Source organism: Oryctolagus cuniculus, chromosome 5 (genome assembly GCF_051225735.1).
Source record: "Oryctolagus cuniculus isolate XC-2025 breed Fujian yellow rabbit chromosome 5, ASM5122573v1, whole genome shotgun sequence".
In the NCBI taxonomy this organism is placed as follows: Eukaryota; Metazoa; Chordata; class Mammalia; order Lagomorpha; family Leporidae; genus Oryctolagus; species Oryctolagus cuniculus.
The window spans coordinates 66,331,158-66,350,401 of NC_142871.1; the positions used below are offsets into that span (position 1 = coordinate 66,331,158).

Sequence of the window (19,244 nt, forward strand, 5' to 3'; positions counted from 1 at the left end):
TACTATCTCTGCTTGTCATTTCCTTTTGCCTCGTTCCTTCCTGAACAGTTCTGTTAAAAGCATGAGCCTTAATTGTCCAGCTAGTTGATCCAGAAAGGAAGTTGTCTTGTCTAACCAGGATGAGGAGGGTATCCCCAGGTATAGTGGTGGCCCAGAGTGGAACTTTGGAGTTTGAGTGCGGTAAAGAGGGTGTTACTGTAGAAGAGAGGCCAATATGGGATCTGTGAGTTGGGGTTAGCATAAGAGAAGGTCCATGTGGAAGGTGGTGGTAGTTGGAAGGGTTCTCTGACTGAGCCTCGGTAGGATGGTGGGGATCCATGCAGTTGGAGGGGTTGTGTCAGCAAAGGAGTTAGAAACTGGGGTGGTGGTAGTTGGTGATTGCTCAAAAACGTTAAGTAGGAAGCCTCGTTCCACACTGCTGGAGAAAGGAATTATGAAAAGGGGAAAATAGAACACACCATGTGCTGTTGGATTTGAGTTGGAGATATTAGTGTGGGCTTAAGAGTTTTCAGTCTACATTTATAGATATGGTAAACCTAGCATCCAGTTCTTGGGGGTGTTTGGAGCAGGGAGCAATGTGGGGTCACCAAATACCATTCCCAGGTAACCAGGGCTTGTTAAAAAATGGCTAATTCCAGGACTAGGAAAGGGAAAGTACGAGGTGAGCCTGGATCATTTTGTTGTGTTAGAAATTAAGAAGGTATTCAAGGGATGATACGATTACTTCAGAATGATTCAGAAGCTAGCTTGAATGGACTCCCACTGGCCATCTCTGAAACAATTTGAACGTTATGATATATAATTGTGTCAACATATTATAAATAAAGGGACCCTGTGAGTCTATACTAAAAAAAATTATAAATGCAAAGTTTGATGATATTTATAGGATCTCAAAAGTATCTTCTCATAGAATACTTAACTGAGTATAAAGAGAAAAAGGGGGACTTAAAGTAGGGAGAAGGCTGGCAGTGATCAAAGCAAAAGTACCCATGTGCCAGCTGATAGGATGCACTGAGAAAAACACAGCTTCACATCTGTGATCTTCCTGCCAAAGATGCACACTCTGAATGCAATCATGTGGAAATGTCACACTAACTCCATTTAAAGGACATTCTGCAAAGTTAGGTAACCTGCAGTCTCTACAAGTTAATGACAATTAAGAAGATGTTGAAGAAATGTTTTATAGTGGAAGAGACTTGGAAAGCGTAGGACAAATCCAGTTCATGAATCATTTTACTATAAAAGAAAATGAGAAATTGGCAAAACTTTAAATGGAGTCCAAGAATTAGTTGTGGTAATGCATCAGGGTTAGTTTCTGATTTTAATCTGATTGTGAAGGAGAATTCTTGTCTGTAGGAAATACACACTGAAGTATTTATGGGTAACTGGATATTCTGTTGGCAATTTACTTTTATGTCAGGGCAAAAAATATTTGTATTCTACTGCACTTGGAAATTTTCTGTAACTTGGAGACTGTTCCTGCCCAAAAGTTAAAAACCAACTACCTCTGCTCAGGGATTGACTTCTTCTTCTGTTGGTGGTTTTCAGGTGGCCAGTAGTTAAAGGGAGAAACATTTTGTATTGCTGTACAAATGCTATTGAGAGGAGCTTCTGTAATCAGTCCTGTTTTGTGAATTATATATGGAAATGCAAGTACTCAGAAAGTTTACATACAAAAATGTACACTTTGGCTATATAGCTATCTTGTGTATGTGTTTTGATCTTATTGATAATTAGATTTTGAAGGTAGCAGTTTGTACCTTTCAGTGTTCCATATTTTTAATTTCTTGTTTCACATATTATAGATAAAGGACATAGTTAAATATCTTACAATGGCAATTAAGTTTACTATCATTTTAACTAGTTACTGGCAATCATTATAACACTGCTGTGAGTGGTACTACAGCGCCACCTGTATATTGAGCATGGTGGGTGTTGACTGTTTGAAGTTTCTTAACTTCAGAATGCATTTTTATCTTTTGTAAGACAGGGTTAAGAGTTCTTTTTTCTTATGACATTGTGAGGATTATATGTGGTAATGCATGTAAAGTGCTTAAAACAGTACCTGGATTATAGGTTCTTAATAAATGTTACTCATATGCAATTATAATTACAATTATTTTCTTTTGTTATTTGCATTGTTTCATTTAATCCTCACAATTAGCCCTTGAAGTCAGTATTATTTGCTTTATTTTACATGTGAGAAAATGAAAGTTCTGAGAGGATTAGTAATTTCTCTAAGATCATAAACCTAGTCAATGGTGACAGAACCAGGATTTCAAACTGTGTTTGTCTGACTTCAAAGGCCATACTTAAACTACACTGGTTCTGTGTAATGTTTCTTTCTCCTCTCTTTTACCAAACTTAGAAATAAACAATTAAAAATTTTAGTACATTATATTCCAGCCTGTTTACTGAAAATGAAACATTCAATTTATGTGCAAAATACAGCAGTCACTGTGCTTTGTTTAAAATGTATAAAACTGTTAGAAGTATAGAAAAAATCATACACTTAACTGTTAAAAAGAGAACCATCTGAATCTTTCCTTACTGAAAGAGCAGCTATTTAAAAGTATAAGATAATCTCTCACCAGTTATCTTAATTAATATTAATTTCATTAAGAATTAATAAAAGTGATATTTAAATCTTTTAAAGCAAAACTAGTATTTGGTTTAGCTCAGGTAAAAAAATTTGTTCTGAAAACCACCTGAAAGATAACTTCTTGGTGGTTTGAGATGGTGTTGATCATATTTGTCTCTTGAAGCTTTTTAGCTTTTGTGGTATTGCATCGCCCTGGTTCTCCTTTGACTTTTCCAGCTGTATATATAATTTCCTGAGCAGATTCTTAAACCTGACCTATGATCCTAAACTTCTTCCTCCTTGGTGTTTGTTCTCTGTATCTATCTTTAATCTTTTGAAAAAGGACATTACCCTGTCTCCAATTTCAATTTTGTTTATGACTTTCCAGTGTCTTAACTGTAGCAAAATCGAGTATTTATTTTCAAATATCTTTGAAGGGTGAACCAACAGCAAAAGGAAGACCTTTCTCTCTGTCTCTCTCTCTCTCACTGTCCACTCTGCCTGTCAAAAAAAAAAAAAAAAAAAAAGTAAATCTAGGATATATAAAAACTTACTGTCTTTCCACCAGGGCCTTCTCGAAGTATGGGTGAAGGTGAGTTGTGGGAAGGTTTCTCCTCCTCTTTTATTTCTATCAACAATAGAGATAAATTGTATCTCTGGAGATAATCTCTTAGCTTTTCATCTTTCTTTAAGTGAGTAATGTTTGTTAGATTTACTTCATTGTTCTACCAGGACCAGAATCTTAGTATCCAATACCTACTTTTTGCAGCTGCCTGGATTGTCTCCCTTTATGTTGGTGCTGCACTCCTTTTGATGGCCACATTTATCATAATGCTTCTTTGAGTATCCACAGTGGCCTCTGTATCTTTTACTTGTTTCTTAGGATCCATAATTATGTGTCCAGTTTACTTATACAAACATATCCCTTCAAGAGAAGTAGGGATGGAACTGTGATTATACCAGTGCCTTCACTTCCTCTGCCAAGGAGACAGTTTCTCTTTCTGTATCTTTTATATCTTTTTCTTCCCTGTAACCAAGTATGCCCCCCTCTCTTTTTTTCTTCCTTTCTTGAGCAAGTCCTACCCAGCTTTTAAGTCTTAGTTCAAACCTTGACCCACTCTTCTGCATGGTTTCTACATTCTTAGTGCCTCTGAAATTTGTAATTCACTAGAGTTTGTAATTCACTATTTAGAGCTTGGAATTATATACATGTTGTATTGTTCTGTGTTCATCTTACCTCATTAATGGTATTAAACAGTTTTGTAGCAGGGAAATTGAGTTTTTTACTACTCTTATGTTACCTGCAGCATTGGCCCATACTGGGTACTCTGTAGCACTTTCTGATTAATCATAAAGATCATTTGCTCTGTGCTTCCCTGGCATATAAACAAACAGTGGGGACTTTATTTTAACATTCAAGAGATCTTTAATTTTTAGGGTAGAGGAAGGGAAGAGAGACGGGTAAAAAAATTGTTTTTGGTTGCTGAAAATATTCCAGAGGATATAAGTAAGAATTTAGCAAAGCTTAAAAGTCTATTTTCGCTAACAACTAAATGGAACATATAATTTTTTGGATGTGAACGTTTTTATAAACCTTGTTGGATTTAAGTGAAATTGAGAGTAAATCTATTCAATTATGTGTCCCATATTAATTCATATATATGTATGTATATACACATAAAAAACCTAACTTAACTCTTTCCTATTGAAAATGAGGAATTTCAAAAACTACATTGTCTAAGTATTTCAACTAAAATCTATCTTTTTATGAATAGTTACTGAAATGTTAGAACATTATTTAACAACTACTTATAAATAAATGTCCAAGAATGATTTATTTACACAGAAGATGTTTAGCATGCTAATAAAATTGATATTTAAGTGACTGAAATACTGCTAACATATTTTATTGTCATTTTTTTGGGGGCTAGCCGTTTAAAGATCGCTGTGAATGGTTCTATGAACATTTGCATTCAGGACAACCAGATTCAGACATGGTACACAGGCCAGTAAATGAAAATGATATCCTGCTGGTTCACAGAGGTATGTTTAACAAAGAAGCAGAGGTATGCATGAGACACAAAATACTTGTTATTGTAAATCTTAATATTTAAAATTAACCAGCACTACATATTTAGATTCTATTTTTAGGAGTAGCTGTGAAGTTGTGTCAAAAGCAAATTGTGCAAAGCTAAAGCAAGGGATTGCTGTACGGTTCCATGGAGAAGAAGGCATGGTGGGTATAAAAATAAGTGATGTAGAAATAAAACACAGAAATGCAGTTAAATAAAGTTTAATATTTATTTTATAAGGAAAGAAATTTAATCTGATTTTTATTATTTAGAGAAGTTTTCCCAATATAATATATTTCTGTTGATGCATAATTTTATTTTCTTGAACTCAGGGTCAAGGTGTTGTGCGTGAGTGGTTTGATATTCTGTCTAATGAAATAGTCAATCCCGATTATGCATTGTTTACCCAGTCAGCTGATGGTAAGTTGTATGGTCCAGATGACTTCTTCTGTGATTTGTCACATATTTTCAAACCATTTCAGTGCATTTTATTTTTTCTTTCCACAGTAGCCCTCTGCACACTAGGTGGATATTTTCATTTCTTAGAAGAGAAAACTGAAATTCTGAGTGTTAGTCTACATTCACACGGTTAATGAGTGGTGGAAGGACTCAGTCTAGCATTCTTTTGTCTAAACAATTGGTTCCCTGTGCTTCTCTTGGGGATTTTACTGGTCCACAGGAAGTTCTCAATAGTCCTTTGAAATCTGTTCCTTTAAAGGCTTGTCCATTAGTCTAATTTTTGGAGTTTGAAGTTTCCTTTCATAAAACACTGATGCTAGTACATGAACTTAAAAAATAGAAGTCCTAATTTGGAAAAAATAAAAATTTGCTGGCTCTGTTTGAGTTTTCAAGTCTTAAAGTTTATTGTTCTTAAAATGCAATCTGAAAAGCTTGATACTCAATCTTAACTCATAAACTTTTTATGAATTCTAAATTTATTTTCAGTTCTTTTAAGACAAGAAGACCTGGCAACTAACTTCTTTAGTTAAGTAATACAGATAAACAACTCTTTATTAAGATGGTGCTTGTAACCTGTAGAATTATCATTTGATATTGTAGACTAAATGGAAATGGCTACCAGCTCATTTGTATGAGGTATTTTTGAGAGCTCTCTAACTTAGTGAAGGTGGAATTTCATTTTTCAAATGCTTTGCACAATTGCTTGTTTTTCTTTCCTTCAGTGTTTACATTCTTTTGTAAGGAGAGAATACCTCCCTAATTGTAGCTTCTGATCCTTTCCACCCGAACTAGCAGCAAGCTCCTGTTTAATAAGAAGGGTGACTTCAGGGAGGGCAAGCAGGGGTGGCTGTAGTGTAGGCAGGGAGCTGCAGGCATGTGCCCGTGTCACAGGTTCCTTGGACATACTTGAGCATTTGAAATTACTTAGGGATGTGGGACTGCCTGTTTTAACTGTAAACTTTATTTGCTCTGAAGTGAATCTAGTGTCTGTGATTTTCTGAGAAATTCAGTGAATCATTGAGTTTAATTATTTAGGCTTAATCTTTGAAGCTAGATTTAACATTATATTTTAGCCTCACTTTCTTATCTTTGTCGTCCCTTATTCTGAGTCTATTTCATTCCATACTTGAAAAATAGATTTAGTATGGAATCATTAGTGGAAATACTTCCTCAACACTATACTTTTATAGCAGGGTGTATATTGAAGCATGTAAATCTAAACATTTTGATTTCTTTTTGTAAGCTATAAGATACTTTCTTTGGAATCAATATATTATTAATAAATTAAAATAAAGGGGAAATACTTCCTTATTGTGTGTTTAATTAACATGTAGAGAACTACATTTAGGAATTCTTAAAATGAGAAATGTTTATGTAGACCTAATGTCTGTAATATTTTTTAAAACATTTATTTATTTGAAAGGTAGAGTTACAGAGACAGGTGGGAAACAGAAAAAGAGATATATTCCATCTGCTGGTTCATTTCCCAAATTGCTGCAATGGTCAGAGGTAGGCCAGGCAAAAAAGCAGGAGCCTGGAACTCCATTTTAGTCTCCTACATAGGTGCAGGGGATCAAGCACTTGGATCATCTTCTGCTGCTTTCCCAGGTGCATTATCAAGGAGTTGGATCGGAAGTGGAGCAGCCAGAACTTGAACCATCACCAGTATTGTATGCCAGTATTGCAGGTGGTGGCTTAACCTACTTACCATAAAGCCAGCCCCTGTAAAAATTTCTGAAACCAAACTTGTTTTCTGATCCAATTAAAATGCTTACTAAAGTAGTATAGAATGGTGGTTAAGAATTTAGCCTTTGGGATTATACTAGGTGTGAATCCTGGCTCTACCCCTTTTTGGTATGATCTCAGGCCAGTGAACTTAACCTTTCTGACCACTGGTTTCTTCACTTGAAAGTGGTAATAATCTATGTTTTGTAATGTGAAGAGTGATCAATTAGTTGATATGTGAAAATGTGTAGCTCACTGCCTGTTATGTAGAAAGTATGAATTAGAAGATGCTGTTATTATTCTATGAAAATGATATTTTTCTCTGCAGTAGAATTTTTCTGAAGTCATGAAAATAGGGCTGGTCACTACTATGTTTATTTTGAACTTAAAATTTAACATAAACTTAATCTGTTTTAACTAGTTTTCAAGTTAAAAACTATTTTTTTGAAAAAGTTTTCTCCTCCTTTATTTCATTTTTATCCTTATTCTTTGTAAGAGCTAAGATTCTCAGAAAGTACTTAGATAGACAAGGAATTATACACAGAGCTAAGGAAGGAAAGTAGCATCATTCAGCCATCTTTACTGGTTCATCTATAACCTTAAGCATTCTAAATTGTAACAGGCAAAAAATACTTGTGATTATTCTCAGGATGTTATATTTTTAGAATTATGAGTATATTTGTATTTTAAGTCTTTCTCATTTTGAAAATATTTGCTTTGGCTTTTAATACCTAGTTTTACCTTATGACTGGGAATTATTCTCAAAAGGTTTTTAAGAATGAGGAATTCCATGTGGCTTATTTATGTCATTCATCCACAAATTTCCAAATTTGTACCATGTATCTAAGTAAACTGGTCATGGCAGTATAATCCACTGTCAACACTGTTAAAAACCAATGAAATGTAAAGTAGATTAGGGTCAAAATATGTATTCCAAATGAGCAAACCTTTTACTTCCTAATACTTTTCCACATTTTCTTTCTTCTTCTTTAATGCTCAGTTGCCTATAGTGGAAATACATAGCATGAGCTCATTAAATGTTGGAAAAATCATTACCTGTTGGATGAATGAGTGAATTTTTGTTAGTGGTCATGCCAGAAAAATAAGGAAGGAGAATTGTTGAAAGTTAAGGTATTGGTGGCCGGCGCCGCGACTCACTAGGCTAATCCTCCGCCTTGTGGCGCCGGCACACCGGGGACTAGAACCTGTCCCAGTTGCCCCTCTTCCAGGCCAGCTCTCTGCTGTGGCCAGGGAGTGCAGTGGAGGATGGCCCAAGTGCTTGGGCCCTGCACCCCATGGGAGACCAGGATAAGTACCTGGCTTCTGCCACTGGATCAGCACGGTGCGCCGGCCATAGCGCGGCGGCCGTTGGAGGGTGAACCAACGGCAAAGGAAGACCTTTCTCTCTGTCTCTCTCTCTCACTGTCCACTCTGCCTGTCAAAAAAAAAAAAAAAAAAAAAAAAAAAAAAAAAAAAAAAAAAAGAAAAGAAAAAAAAAAGAAAGAAAGAAAGTTAAGGTATTGGCATTAGGTTTTTCTATTGCACTCCATGTTTTTGGAAGACTTTTTTTTTTATTATAGTAAAACATATAACATAAAATGTACCATTTTGACAATTTGTAAATATGTGGCATTAAGTACATTCATGTTGCTGTGCAACCATCACTACTATCTATTTCCAGAACTTTTTAATTTCCCCAAGCAGAAACTCTGTCTCTATTAAATAGTAACTTCACATTGGCTTTCCATTGGCTCAGGTAATTACTAATCTACTTTCTGTCTCTGTAAATTTGCCTATTCAAGGTATTTCATAAAAGTGCAATCATATTCCATTGCACTAAATCTTTATAGTAATCTCTAACAGTTACCCTTGCCATTGTTATTTTCACCTCTTGGTAGTTGTTTAAATTTGCTTATTTACAGTGAGGAAGAATTGATTGACTTGTGGATTTGGGTGATTTCTGATCATTGTTAGCAAACATCAAGCTTACTGACTAGATCTATCATCTAAGAGCATTTGTACATTTTAATTTTTAGTTATTTCCCCAGTATTCTGTTCCTTAAGAAGCAAAAACTAGTGTATACCTACTGAGACAATGTTTGCCCTACTTCACAGCCTACTAGTTACTGCCACACTGCCTAGGAAAAAGTGTAATCTGTTTATATATGCGTCATCTTTTACTGTATTATTTCTAAGATCTCTCTGATGTTCTTCTAACTACTTTTAAACAAAGTACTCTAAATTTTTCTCCCTGCACCTTAGACTTACCCTGATAAATATGTATGAGTTAATGATTATCTTCTATCTTCAAATTCTACTGTCTGCTATATATTCCATGAAGAACTTTACTGTAGAAGTTGATCTAAAACTTAAACTAAGCTTTTCTAAAGTTATATATGAATTGATATTAGCACTCATATTATCTCTTTTCTGCAAGTAGGTTCTTAAGAATAAATTTTACTCTATTTGTTTCAATAGGAACCACCTTTCAGCCTAATAGCAACTCCTACGTAAATCCAGATCACTTGAACTATTTCAGGTTTGCTGGACAAATCTTGGGATTGGCTTTGAACCATAGGCAGCTGGTCAATATTTACTTTACACGATCATTCTACAAGCATATTCTTGGTATGGCTATACTATTATTTCAATAGACATTTCTTTATATTGCTTTTCTTTATAGTCTTTAGGGAAAGCAAAGGTTATAACCTTGAATAGCTATTTCAAGGAAAGATTACATTGTTTTAGTAAAAACGAGGAAGAAAAGAATAATTAATTTAACACACTTTCCAGATGCAGGAATTGAAAATATGCTGTGAATTGGATTATATTTTGCAGTTTTTCAGAATATCTGTAGAGGGCAGTATTTTACCATTAAACTGATAAGGACTGTCAGAAACATTCAGAATTTAACTGTTGTTTGTCTGCACATTTTAGGTATTCCTGTAAATTACCAAGATGTGGCATCCATTGATCCAGAATATGCCAAAAATTTGCAATGGATTTTAGATAATGATATTAGTGATCTGGGTCTAGAACTGACTTTCTCTGTTGAGACTGATGTGTTTGGAGCAATGGAAGAGGTGCCTTTAAAACCTGGAGGTGGAAGTATTCTTGTGACACAAAATAACAAAGTGAGTATTTCAGTTTTTACTTTGGTTGCTGTTTGTAACTTGGCCCTGAATTAGCAAAGCTAATTACTCTAACTTCTTTCTGCCACTTGCTAGAGAAACTTTCAGTGTTGTTTTATAACATAGAAAACATAAATTAACACAGTTATCAAATATCAAATTTTGAATTAGATTTCTGTATTATGCTAGCCATGCTAAGGCAGTTCTTAAAGCAGGGTGGAGTGCTATTCAGTTGATTCTATAAATTGGTTTCCTCCATCTTGAAAAATTTTGTTAGAATTATAAGCTTAAATCAAGATAATATTTGTAATAATCACTATTTCATCTTTAAGAAGTATTTTATTAAAAACAGTTCTGATAGAGAAAAGAAGAAATCTAAATGTTTAAACTTTGTACACACTTTTGGGATCCAGTAAATCTGTCAGGCTTCTTGATAACGAGCTTTTTTTTTAATAATGTCTCCTCTGTATTATTTTAAAATATTGGCATATGTTTTACTTTTCATTGTTAAAAGTTACAATGTTACTTTAGTATTTAGTAGTTTTATGTTTTCATAAATTATGTAGGATATTTGAGATCAGGAAATCTGGTTATGAACTCTAATCCTGCTGCTTATGGGTGGCAACTTCTGGGTGAACGACACTCAAATGTTTTTATTTTCCTATGAATATTATAACTACAAGGCAGCTTCAGAATGAACTCACTATAAAAAACAATATTCAGGGCTGGTGCTGTGGCATAGCAGGTTAACACCCTGGCCTGAAAGCGCTGGCATCCCATATGGGCACCAGTTCAAGACCTGGCTGCTTCCGATCCAGCTCTCTGCTGTGGCCTGGGAAAGCAGTAGAAGATGGCCCAAGTCCTTGTTCCCCTGCACCCACGTGGGAGACCAAGAAGACGCTCCTGGCTTCGGATCAGTGCAGCTCTGGCCATTGTGGCCAATCGGGGAGTGAACCAGCGGATGGAAGATCTCGCTTTCTCTGCCTCTGGCTCTGCCTCTGCCTCTCTATAACTCTGCTTTTTAAATAAATAAATAAATCTTAAAAAAAATAGACTTAGTTTCATGTATATAAAGGGAATTGAAAACCTAAACCAGGCTACAAAATTTTGCTTTTTGAAATCTAGATACTACTTATACAAAATAATCAAGTTCAATTATTGTAAATAAAATCAACAATTGTTACATATTTATACTTAGAATTCTTTAGTCTGCCCTCTCATTTTTCCCATGAGGACACTGAACCTTAAGAAGTTAATAGCAAAGATGGAGCCAATATCATGATCTCCTAATTTCAAATCTAATGATCTTAATAGCAAAATTAATGAAATATTAATTAAGTTGAGGAAGAGTTTACTTGATTTTTAAGCAAATGAAATATCTTAATCTCTAATTATAAAATTATTCACCTTGAAGTGCATTTATTTTATTTTAGAGTGGATAGTTAACCTTAATTGAGGACAGTGAAGTTATATGATCTCTATCTCTATGATGCAAGTGATTGCTTTTCATGAGAGAACCATAAACATGTTTCTTATGTACAAATACTATATTTGGTGAGTGAACCTGGCACTCCTCTGATATTTTATATGACAAAGTGGAATCACTCAACAATTGTGTAGTATATAGCCATATTTATACTTGCATCTCCTAGCAGCCCCCCTCCCATTATGACATGATTTTTGCTTAGAGTTTTTTTTTTTAATTTTTACTTGAGAGACAAACGAGACGCAGAGAACTCTTAGCTAGTTCACTCTGCAAACGCCTACGATGGCCAGGGCTGGACTAAGGGTAGAACCAGGAGCTGGGAATGTAATCTAGGTATCCCACATGGGTGGTAGGGACTTAAAAATATTTGAGCCATTGCTGCTGCCTCTCAGGATGTGTATTGGTAGGAAGCCAGAATTGGAAATGGAGCTGGGACTTGAACCCAAGCACTCTACTGGGATGTGAGTGTCCCAAGTGACATCTCTCCTGCTGTGCTAAATGCCCACAGTGACATGCAGGTGTCTTATCTGGCATCTTAACTGCTAGATTAAATTCCTGCTTTGCTAGCTTTTTTTAAAATAATGCTTAGGATTGAAAATAGCAGGATCTCAATCATTAATATTTTTCTTTTATTTTTCTGATATAAGCATTTTTTAAACGAAACCTCTTCACTTTCTAATATTACCAGTCATAGCTAAGTATAGCTTTACATCAAACTTTTGATGTTTAAACATTTAATACTTATTTAATAAACAATCTAATTCATTTAAATCTCTAAAGAACTTTAGAAATATACCACATCTTAAATTGATCACTTGTTCTTAAGTTATTATTCAGTTTATAAAATTTTAATTTCAGATTGTCAAGTTCTATTTCTTGCTCATACTGTTTTTTATACATTCTGTCATAAACTTTTTTGTCACTTTAGGGCCAGCATTTTACTTGTCTTTTGGAGTTCAACTTTTAATTTTAAGTGTATTGAACCTTAAATGATTTGCCAAACTTATTAGTGAGAGAGAGCCTATATAAGCTGCTCTCCACATGGGGGAGTCATTTATTCCTAAATTTTATCAAAAGGCTTTGGTAATTACAGAATGAAACCAAATAGATGAAAATACCATTTGTTTAAAATGTAATACATTAAATAAATATGAAGCACTTCAGAAAGTTAGTGAAAAAGTAGAATTAAAAGATCACTATTTTGATGTAAAGAAATTTAAAAATCCATGCACCATTTTCTTAATACTCCCTTTACATGAACTTTTGAGGACTCCTTGTGCAAGTAATATAGCCATATTATTTCTACATTTGAAATTTAGTGTTCTTTTAAATTTAACTTTATGTCAGTGATTTGTTTTAAAATCTTAAAGAATTCTCCGATAATTTCACTTGTGAAAATGACTGAATTACTAGGAGCTGAATTTTCAGAATTCAAATAGTTTTTCATCTCATTTCTCTCTTTTTAAAAAATATTTATTTATTTTATTTGAAAGAGTTACACACAGAGAGGAGAGGCGAGGGCGGGGGGTGGTCTTCCATCCGATGGTTCACTCTCCAGTTGACCACAATGGCTGCAGCTGTGCCGATCCAAAGCCAGGAACAAGTAGCTTCTTCCAAGGCTCCCACATGGGTGCAGGGGCCCAAGGATTTGGGCCATCTTCTACTGCTTTCCCAGGCCGTAGCGAAGAGCTGGATAGGAAGTGGAGCAGCCAGGTCCTGAACTGGCGCCCATATGGGATGGAGGCACTGCAGATGGTGGCTTAACCTACTATGCCACAGCGCCGGCCCCCTCATCTCTTCTCTTTTTTTAGAAAGTCTCTTTTCACTATTCTTGACCCCAAACTGGATGTATAAAACATAAATTCTTGAGTTAGATCCAGCTTTTTTTGACTAGCTCTTCAGTTTTCTATCTTGAATGGTAGCCAAATGGATTTTAAATGTTAGCATAATTTTGCAGTATTAACTATTACATTCGTCTAGACTGAGAGAAAAAATAGGGATGCAATGGGGCAGGCTATCAGGGAATGGAGGAAGTGTCATTGAAATTGAATTATAGACAAGTATTGGTTAGGTAGGATTAGGAAAGGATGAGGAAATGTTCTGAGCTTACAAGAAGGTACAGAAATGACACCAAGCATATGTTTGAGGAAGGGTGACTATCTTTTTTTTTTTTTTTTAAAGGATTTACTTATTTATTTGAAAGGCAGAGTGACGGAGAGGGAGAGATCTCCTATCTACTGGCTCACTCCCCAAATGGCCACAGTGGCCACGGCTGGGCCCAGGCCAAAAGCAAGGAACACATATCTCTATCTGGGTCTTCCATGTGGTTGGCAAAGGCCCAAGTAATTGAGACATCTTTTGCTGCCTTTCCAGGTACATTAGTAGAGAGCTGGGAAGCAGAGTGGCCATTACTTGAACAGGCACTCCCGTAGGGAATACAGGCATTGCAAGCAGCAGTTTAACCTATTGCTGCACAGTGCTGGCCCCTGACTGCTACTTTTGTGGATTGGCTCTGAATGTTAGTGTTGACATCCTCCACTTCATCAACCTCAATACTGTTATATTTATTTTCTAGTGATAATAATAGCTATTCTTCATATATTTAATGCATTAGATTAATGATCTTTGTGATTTTTCTCATTTATTGTAACAACTGTTTGAAATATTGATGTATTTTTGTTTAATGTGAAAATAGCCTCAATGTTATAGAACATTTATTAAGTGCTTTTAATGTGCTAGGCACTGTTTGAAGTCCCTTGTCTGTACTATCTTACACTTGAATTCCCCTTTCCAGGTAAAGCAACTGAAATATACAGGGATTAATAGTTTTTCCCAAGATCACAGTGGTGGAACTGGGATTTGAACTCATGTAGTCGATAAATTTGAAATCTGCTCCTAACTACTACATTGCATTTCTTTTTAAAATTTTTGTTTATTTGAGAGGGAGGGAAGGATGGGGGAAGACAGAGAAAGAGAGAGAAAAGTGTGTGAGAGAGCAAGAGGGCCCATGCATGCATTGCCATCCACTGGTTTACTCCCCAAATGCCCTCAATGGCTGGGAGCTGGGAATGCAATCCAGTTACTTGAGTTACCACTGCTGCCTTTCAGGATGTGTATTAGTGAAAAGCTGGAGGGGCTGGCGCTGTGGCACAGTGGGTTAATGCCCTGGCCTGCAGTGCTGGCATCCCATATGGGCGCTGCTTTTAGTCCTGGCTGCTCCTCTTCCGATCCAGCTCTCTGCTGTGCTTGGGACAGCAGTAGAAGATAGCTCAAGTCCTTGGGCCCCTGCACTCGTGTGGGAGACCCAGAGGAAGCTCCTGGCTCCTGGCTTCGGATCGGTGCAGCTCCGGCCATTGTGGCCAACTGGGGAGTGACCCATTGGATGGAAGACCCCCCGCCCCCGCCTCTCCTCTCTGTGTGTAACTCTGAATTTCAAATAAATAAATAAATCTTAAAAAAAAAAAAAAAAGGCTGGAAATCAGGAGCCATAGCCAGGATGTGAACCAAGGCACCCTGATGTGGGATGAGAGTGTTTTAACTGCTAAACTAAAAGTACTGTATTTGCTTAGAGGACTGCTCAGATGCTCAAAACTGAAAGAAATGTATCCTCCATTTAAAGTGAGGTCTATTTGGCAGTATAACTGCCAGAATTCTGACTTACTAATGTGGTGAATATTGCAAGTTAGCAAATAAATATTTTTTTCACTACTTAATTTTGATATGGTTAAGTTTTTATGGTTAGTTTTATATGGTTAGATTTTTATTGCTATTTTCTCTTCATTTATTTCACAAATAGACACATTTGATGCACATATAAGCATAAAATATAGGCTTATATATACAGATTGACATAAAGTAGATTTCTTATTTTTTCTTCAGAAAAGTATACTATGAGAGATCTTTTTTACTACTATGGAAAACCTTTAAAACAGATGATGTGGCACAAGTATTTAGCCTAGTAGTCAAGATTCCCACATGCCACGCTGGAGTACCTAAATTGGATCCCAGGTCAGGCTTCTGACTCCAGGTTCCTGTAATGCAGACCCTGGAGGGGCCGCAGTGATGGCTCAAGTATTTGGATTCCTGGCATCCATATGAGAAACTTGAATTGAGTTCATGTGTCCTGTGGCCTTGGCCATAACCCAGGCCCAACCTTGTGAACTTTTGGGGAGTGAAACAGTAGATAGGCGCTTTCTCTCTCTCTCTCTGTCCTTTCTCAAATCAAAACAAAATAGCTAAAAACAAAACAAAGCAAAAAACAGATGGTATCAGTCCAAGACTCTCCATCCATATTTAGTATACATGTATGTTGTCAGATGGGTGTAAATCATTTTTATTATCATCGTGTCAATAAGAACATACTTTTCTTGGTAATTGAGGTGGTTTATTCTAAAAATTCTCTTTAAAAATCACTGTCTGTAAAATGATAACCTGAAGGATCCCAATTTTCAGTGGATGAATTTGTTCCAAGTAAATGGAATTGTAATAGGATTTTTATCTGACTAGCAATCCCTGTAACTAATATGGGACCTTAAAAATAGAGGTATACTCATAAAGATTAAATTTTGGAAAAAATGTTACATCTTAACATTTTGTACCTCTGGTTTTTCTGATACATACTTATTTCTATAAAAGAAGCATTATATTCTTTTGAGTTCTCAGTGGAGAACTTTTCAGTGAGAACACTTATATACTACAGCAATAATCAAGTGGATAAACCCAGGAAGAAAATTTTTATTACTGAGAATTTATATTCAGATAATGAATTATGCCAATAATAATGGCATTTAAATTGTTAGTTACTAAAAAGATAACCATTCCAAACAATTTTACAAATGTGGCTAACTCTGTCAGGCAACTCACAGGAGGAAAAAAAGAGCATCTTGTTTTCATTGTTGAAGCTGTTTAGCAATTATTCAGATAAATATAGTTTATTGACAGTTCTCCAGAAATAGTGGGGAACAACATTTTCAAGAAGGAAATAGCTTCAAAAAATGAGTCAGTTTTCAACATTTCTAACACCACTCATAAGAAGACATAATTTAGGTTCAAAGCCTGAAAAGAAGCTAAAATTTTAAGGAAGATTTTTGCGGGATGTTGTTCCTCATTTCGCATACTCAGGATCTGTTCTGTTTAGGAAATTATTATAAGAAGACATGTAATTTAATTGGAACATAATGTCTGAATCTCCTTCCCTTAGTCTTAGTGATTATTTTTTTCCTCTTTGCGGTTACTTTTTGCCTATCTATCTTATATCTGTTACCAGGCTCAGGGATTGTTCTGGAAAAATGTTGCTGAGGCTCTTTTTCTATTATTGTTCTTGTCTCCTCACTTGGCTTTCTAGCAGAAGACCCTTCTATTAACAGAGTATTTCATATATTCTTCAAATAGTTCATTTAATTCTGTAGTATATAGAACTATAGTATATAGTGTTTTGTATCTTCAAAGTATATAGTATTTATAGTATTTAGTGTTTTGTGTCCTCAAAAAATTGACAACAAAACTCAGGTAGGGTAGTAGGTAAAGCCTCAGCCTGCGATTGCCACCAGCATCCTATATGGGTGCCAATTCGTGTCTCAGCTGCTCTGCTTCTGATCCAGCTCCCTGTTAATGGCCTGGGAAAGTAGTGGAAGATGGCCCAAGTGTCTCAGGGAGACTTGGATGAAGCTCCTGGTTGTGGCCATCCGGGAAGTGAACCAGTGGATGGAAGATACCTTTCTTCATCTCTCTTTCTCTCTTTCTCTCTTTCTCTCTGTCTCTCTCTCAGTCTGTGTGTGTGTGTGTGTGTGTGTGTGTGTGTTTCTTCTTTTTCTGTAACTCTTGACTTTCAAATAAATAAATAAATCTTAAAAAAACCCAAAACACTCAGATAGGAGTAGGTAGGACTTTCCTAGGATAGGCTATAAAAGATTTTGTATTCCAACTGACATCTTCTCTCTTTTTAAATGTTTTCATAAATTTTATTTTTTATTTTTATTTATGAGAGAAAGTCAGAGAAAGATTTTCTATCCGCAAGTTCACTTCCCAAACGCTCTTAACAGCTTAGACTGGGCCAGGCTGAAGCCAGCACTGGGAACTCTGTCCAGGTCTCCCATGTGGTGATAGGACCCAAGAATTTGAGCTATCACCTGCTGCCTACCAGAGTGCACATTAGCAGGAAGCTGAAATTGTAAACAAAGCCAGGACTTCAGAAAACAGGCACTCCAAAATGGGATGCAGGTGTCCGAAGTGGCACCTTAATTGCTGTACCAAATGCCAGTTCCCAAGTTTTCATTTGCAAATTGATAATTTATAGTTGTATGTATTTTAAGAGTACGAAGTGATCTTGTGCCTTATGAATAAATCCTGGATTGATTAAATCAAGCTAATTAATATGCACATTACATATATTGCTTAATCATTTTTATATTATGAATATTAGTTCATTTAATACCTTAGAATAAAATGAGGGTTTAGACTTGATATTTGTGAATGTATTTTATATGTAATTATAGATATATTTTATAATATTTGAAATAATATATTTTATTATATATACCTTATATATTTAACGTATTTGAGAAGTAGAGAGCTAGAGCTCCTATCTTATGACTTACTTTCCAAATGATTGCAAAGGCCAGGGAACTGAAGCTGGGAGACAGGACTGTAATCCAGGTCTCCGCTGTGAGTGGCAAGAACCCAACTACTTCAGCAGTCAATCACTGTTGGTTGCTAGGATCACAACCACTAGGAAGTTGGAATTGGGAGCCAGGCTGGAATCAAACTTACATACTCCCTTATGGGATGCTGGCATCTCAACCAGTGTCCAAACCACTAGACCAAATTCTTGCCCCAGACTTGATTTAAATTTAATATTTAGTTTTGCAATTTTTGGCAAGTATTTTGTAAAGATATGTACTTATGGAATACTGCACAGTGGTAAAAAAAAATGAAATCCAGTCATTTGCAGCAAAATGGAGGAATCTGGAAAACATCCTTTCAGCAGGGAGGTGGAAGTAGAACGGCTAGGCTCAAACTAGAACTCTGGTATGAGATGCTGACATTGTAAGCAGTGTCTTAACCAACCACAGTGACAACTCCACATGTATATGATGTAGTTACGCAAGAATATAAAGTTGTTTGGGTACCTTTATAGGTAGTGGGTATGTAGCCAGTATATTTCTGTACAACATGAACAGCTGGAATGTTAGTGTGTAATGTAGTGTGTGTTCATAATAATTGTATGGTCAAGGGACTGTTAATTTGTTTTATTCTGTTTTAAGATGTACTGATTAAAGAGGCAGGGAATCATATTTTAGAAGCAGTTTGATTTAGATTTTTCTATTAAGTTATCTTTCAGCTACCTGGAAATTCTGACTGAACAATTCAGGGTTTATGATGGCTAGGATTTTATTATTCTACTGAAAAGTAATTTAGGCCATGAGCCATCTACATTTAAATTACTTAATTAGTATTAAGACTATTATGGAAAGGACCTGATTTTCACAACTTGATATCTAATAAAACTAGATCACTAGAATAAATGTGGAAAATAATATCAGAGTGAGTTGAAGAAAAAGTCAGAGGAAAGATTGGTATGCTTGTAAAATAATTTTAAATATAGAATGTATGAAGAAATAGAAAATAACTGGTAAAAAAAAAAGAAGGAGTACTATTCTGATAAAATGGAGTTAAAATAAGTAAAATTCACTCGAGCAATTCACACATTTTATTTTCATACACATGTTTGATTAAAGTCTTGAAAAATGATTATCAAATATCACTTTAGAGAGGCTGGCATTGTGGCACAG

At 35.5% G+C, this 19,244-nt stretch overlaps 1 protein-coding gene across 13 annotated transcripts in view; it reads left to right on the plus strand.

Moving 5' to 3' along the window:
* HACE1 (HECT domain and ankyrin repeat containing E3 ubiquitin protein ligase 1) overlaps positions 1-19,244 on the plus strand; it is a 127,245-nt gene that overhangs the window by 86,929 nt on the left and 21,072 nt on the right. For 10 of the 13 annotated variants that reach the window (XM_051855408.3, XM_089332803.1, XM_089332805.1 and 7 more), the window contains 5 exons: positions 4,513-4,624; positions 4,720-4,817; positions 4,986-5,073; positions 9,316-9,465; positions 9,775-9,971. In XM_051855408.3, the coding sequence (XP_051711368.1) occupies positions 4,513-4,624; positions 4,720-4,817; positions 4,986-5,073; positions 9,316-9,465; positions 9,775-9,971 (645 nt within the window). The remainder of the gene's footprint in view (positions 1-4,512; positions 4,625-4,719; positions 4,818-4,985; positions 5,074-9,315; positions 9,466-9,774; positions 9,972-19,244) is intronic. The other 3 variants (XR_016233822.1, XR_016233820.1, XR_016233821.1) reach the window with 1 other exon arrangement.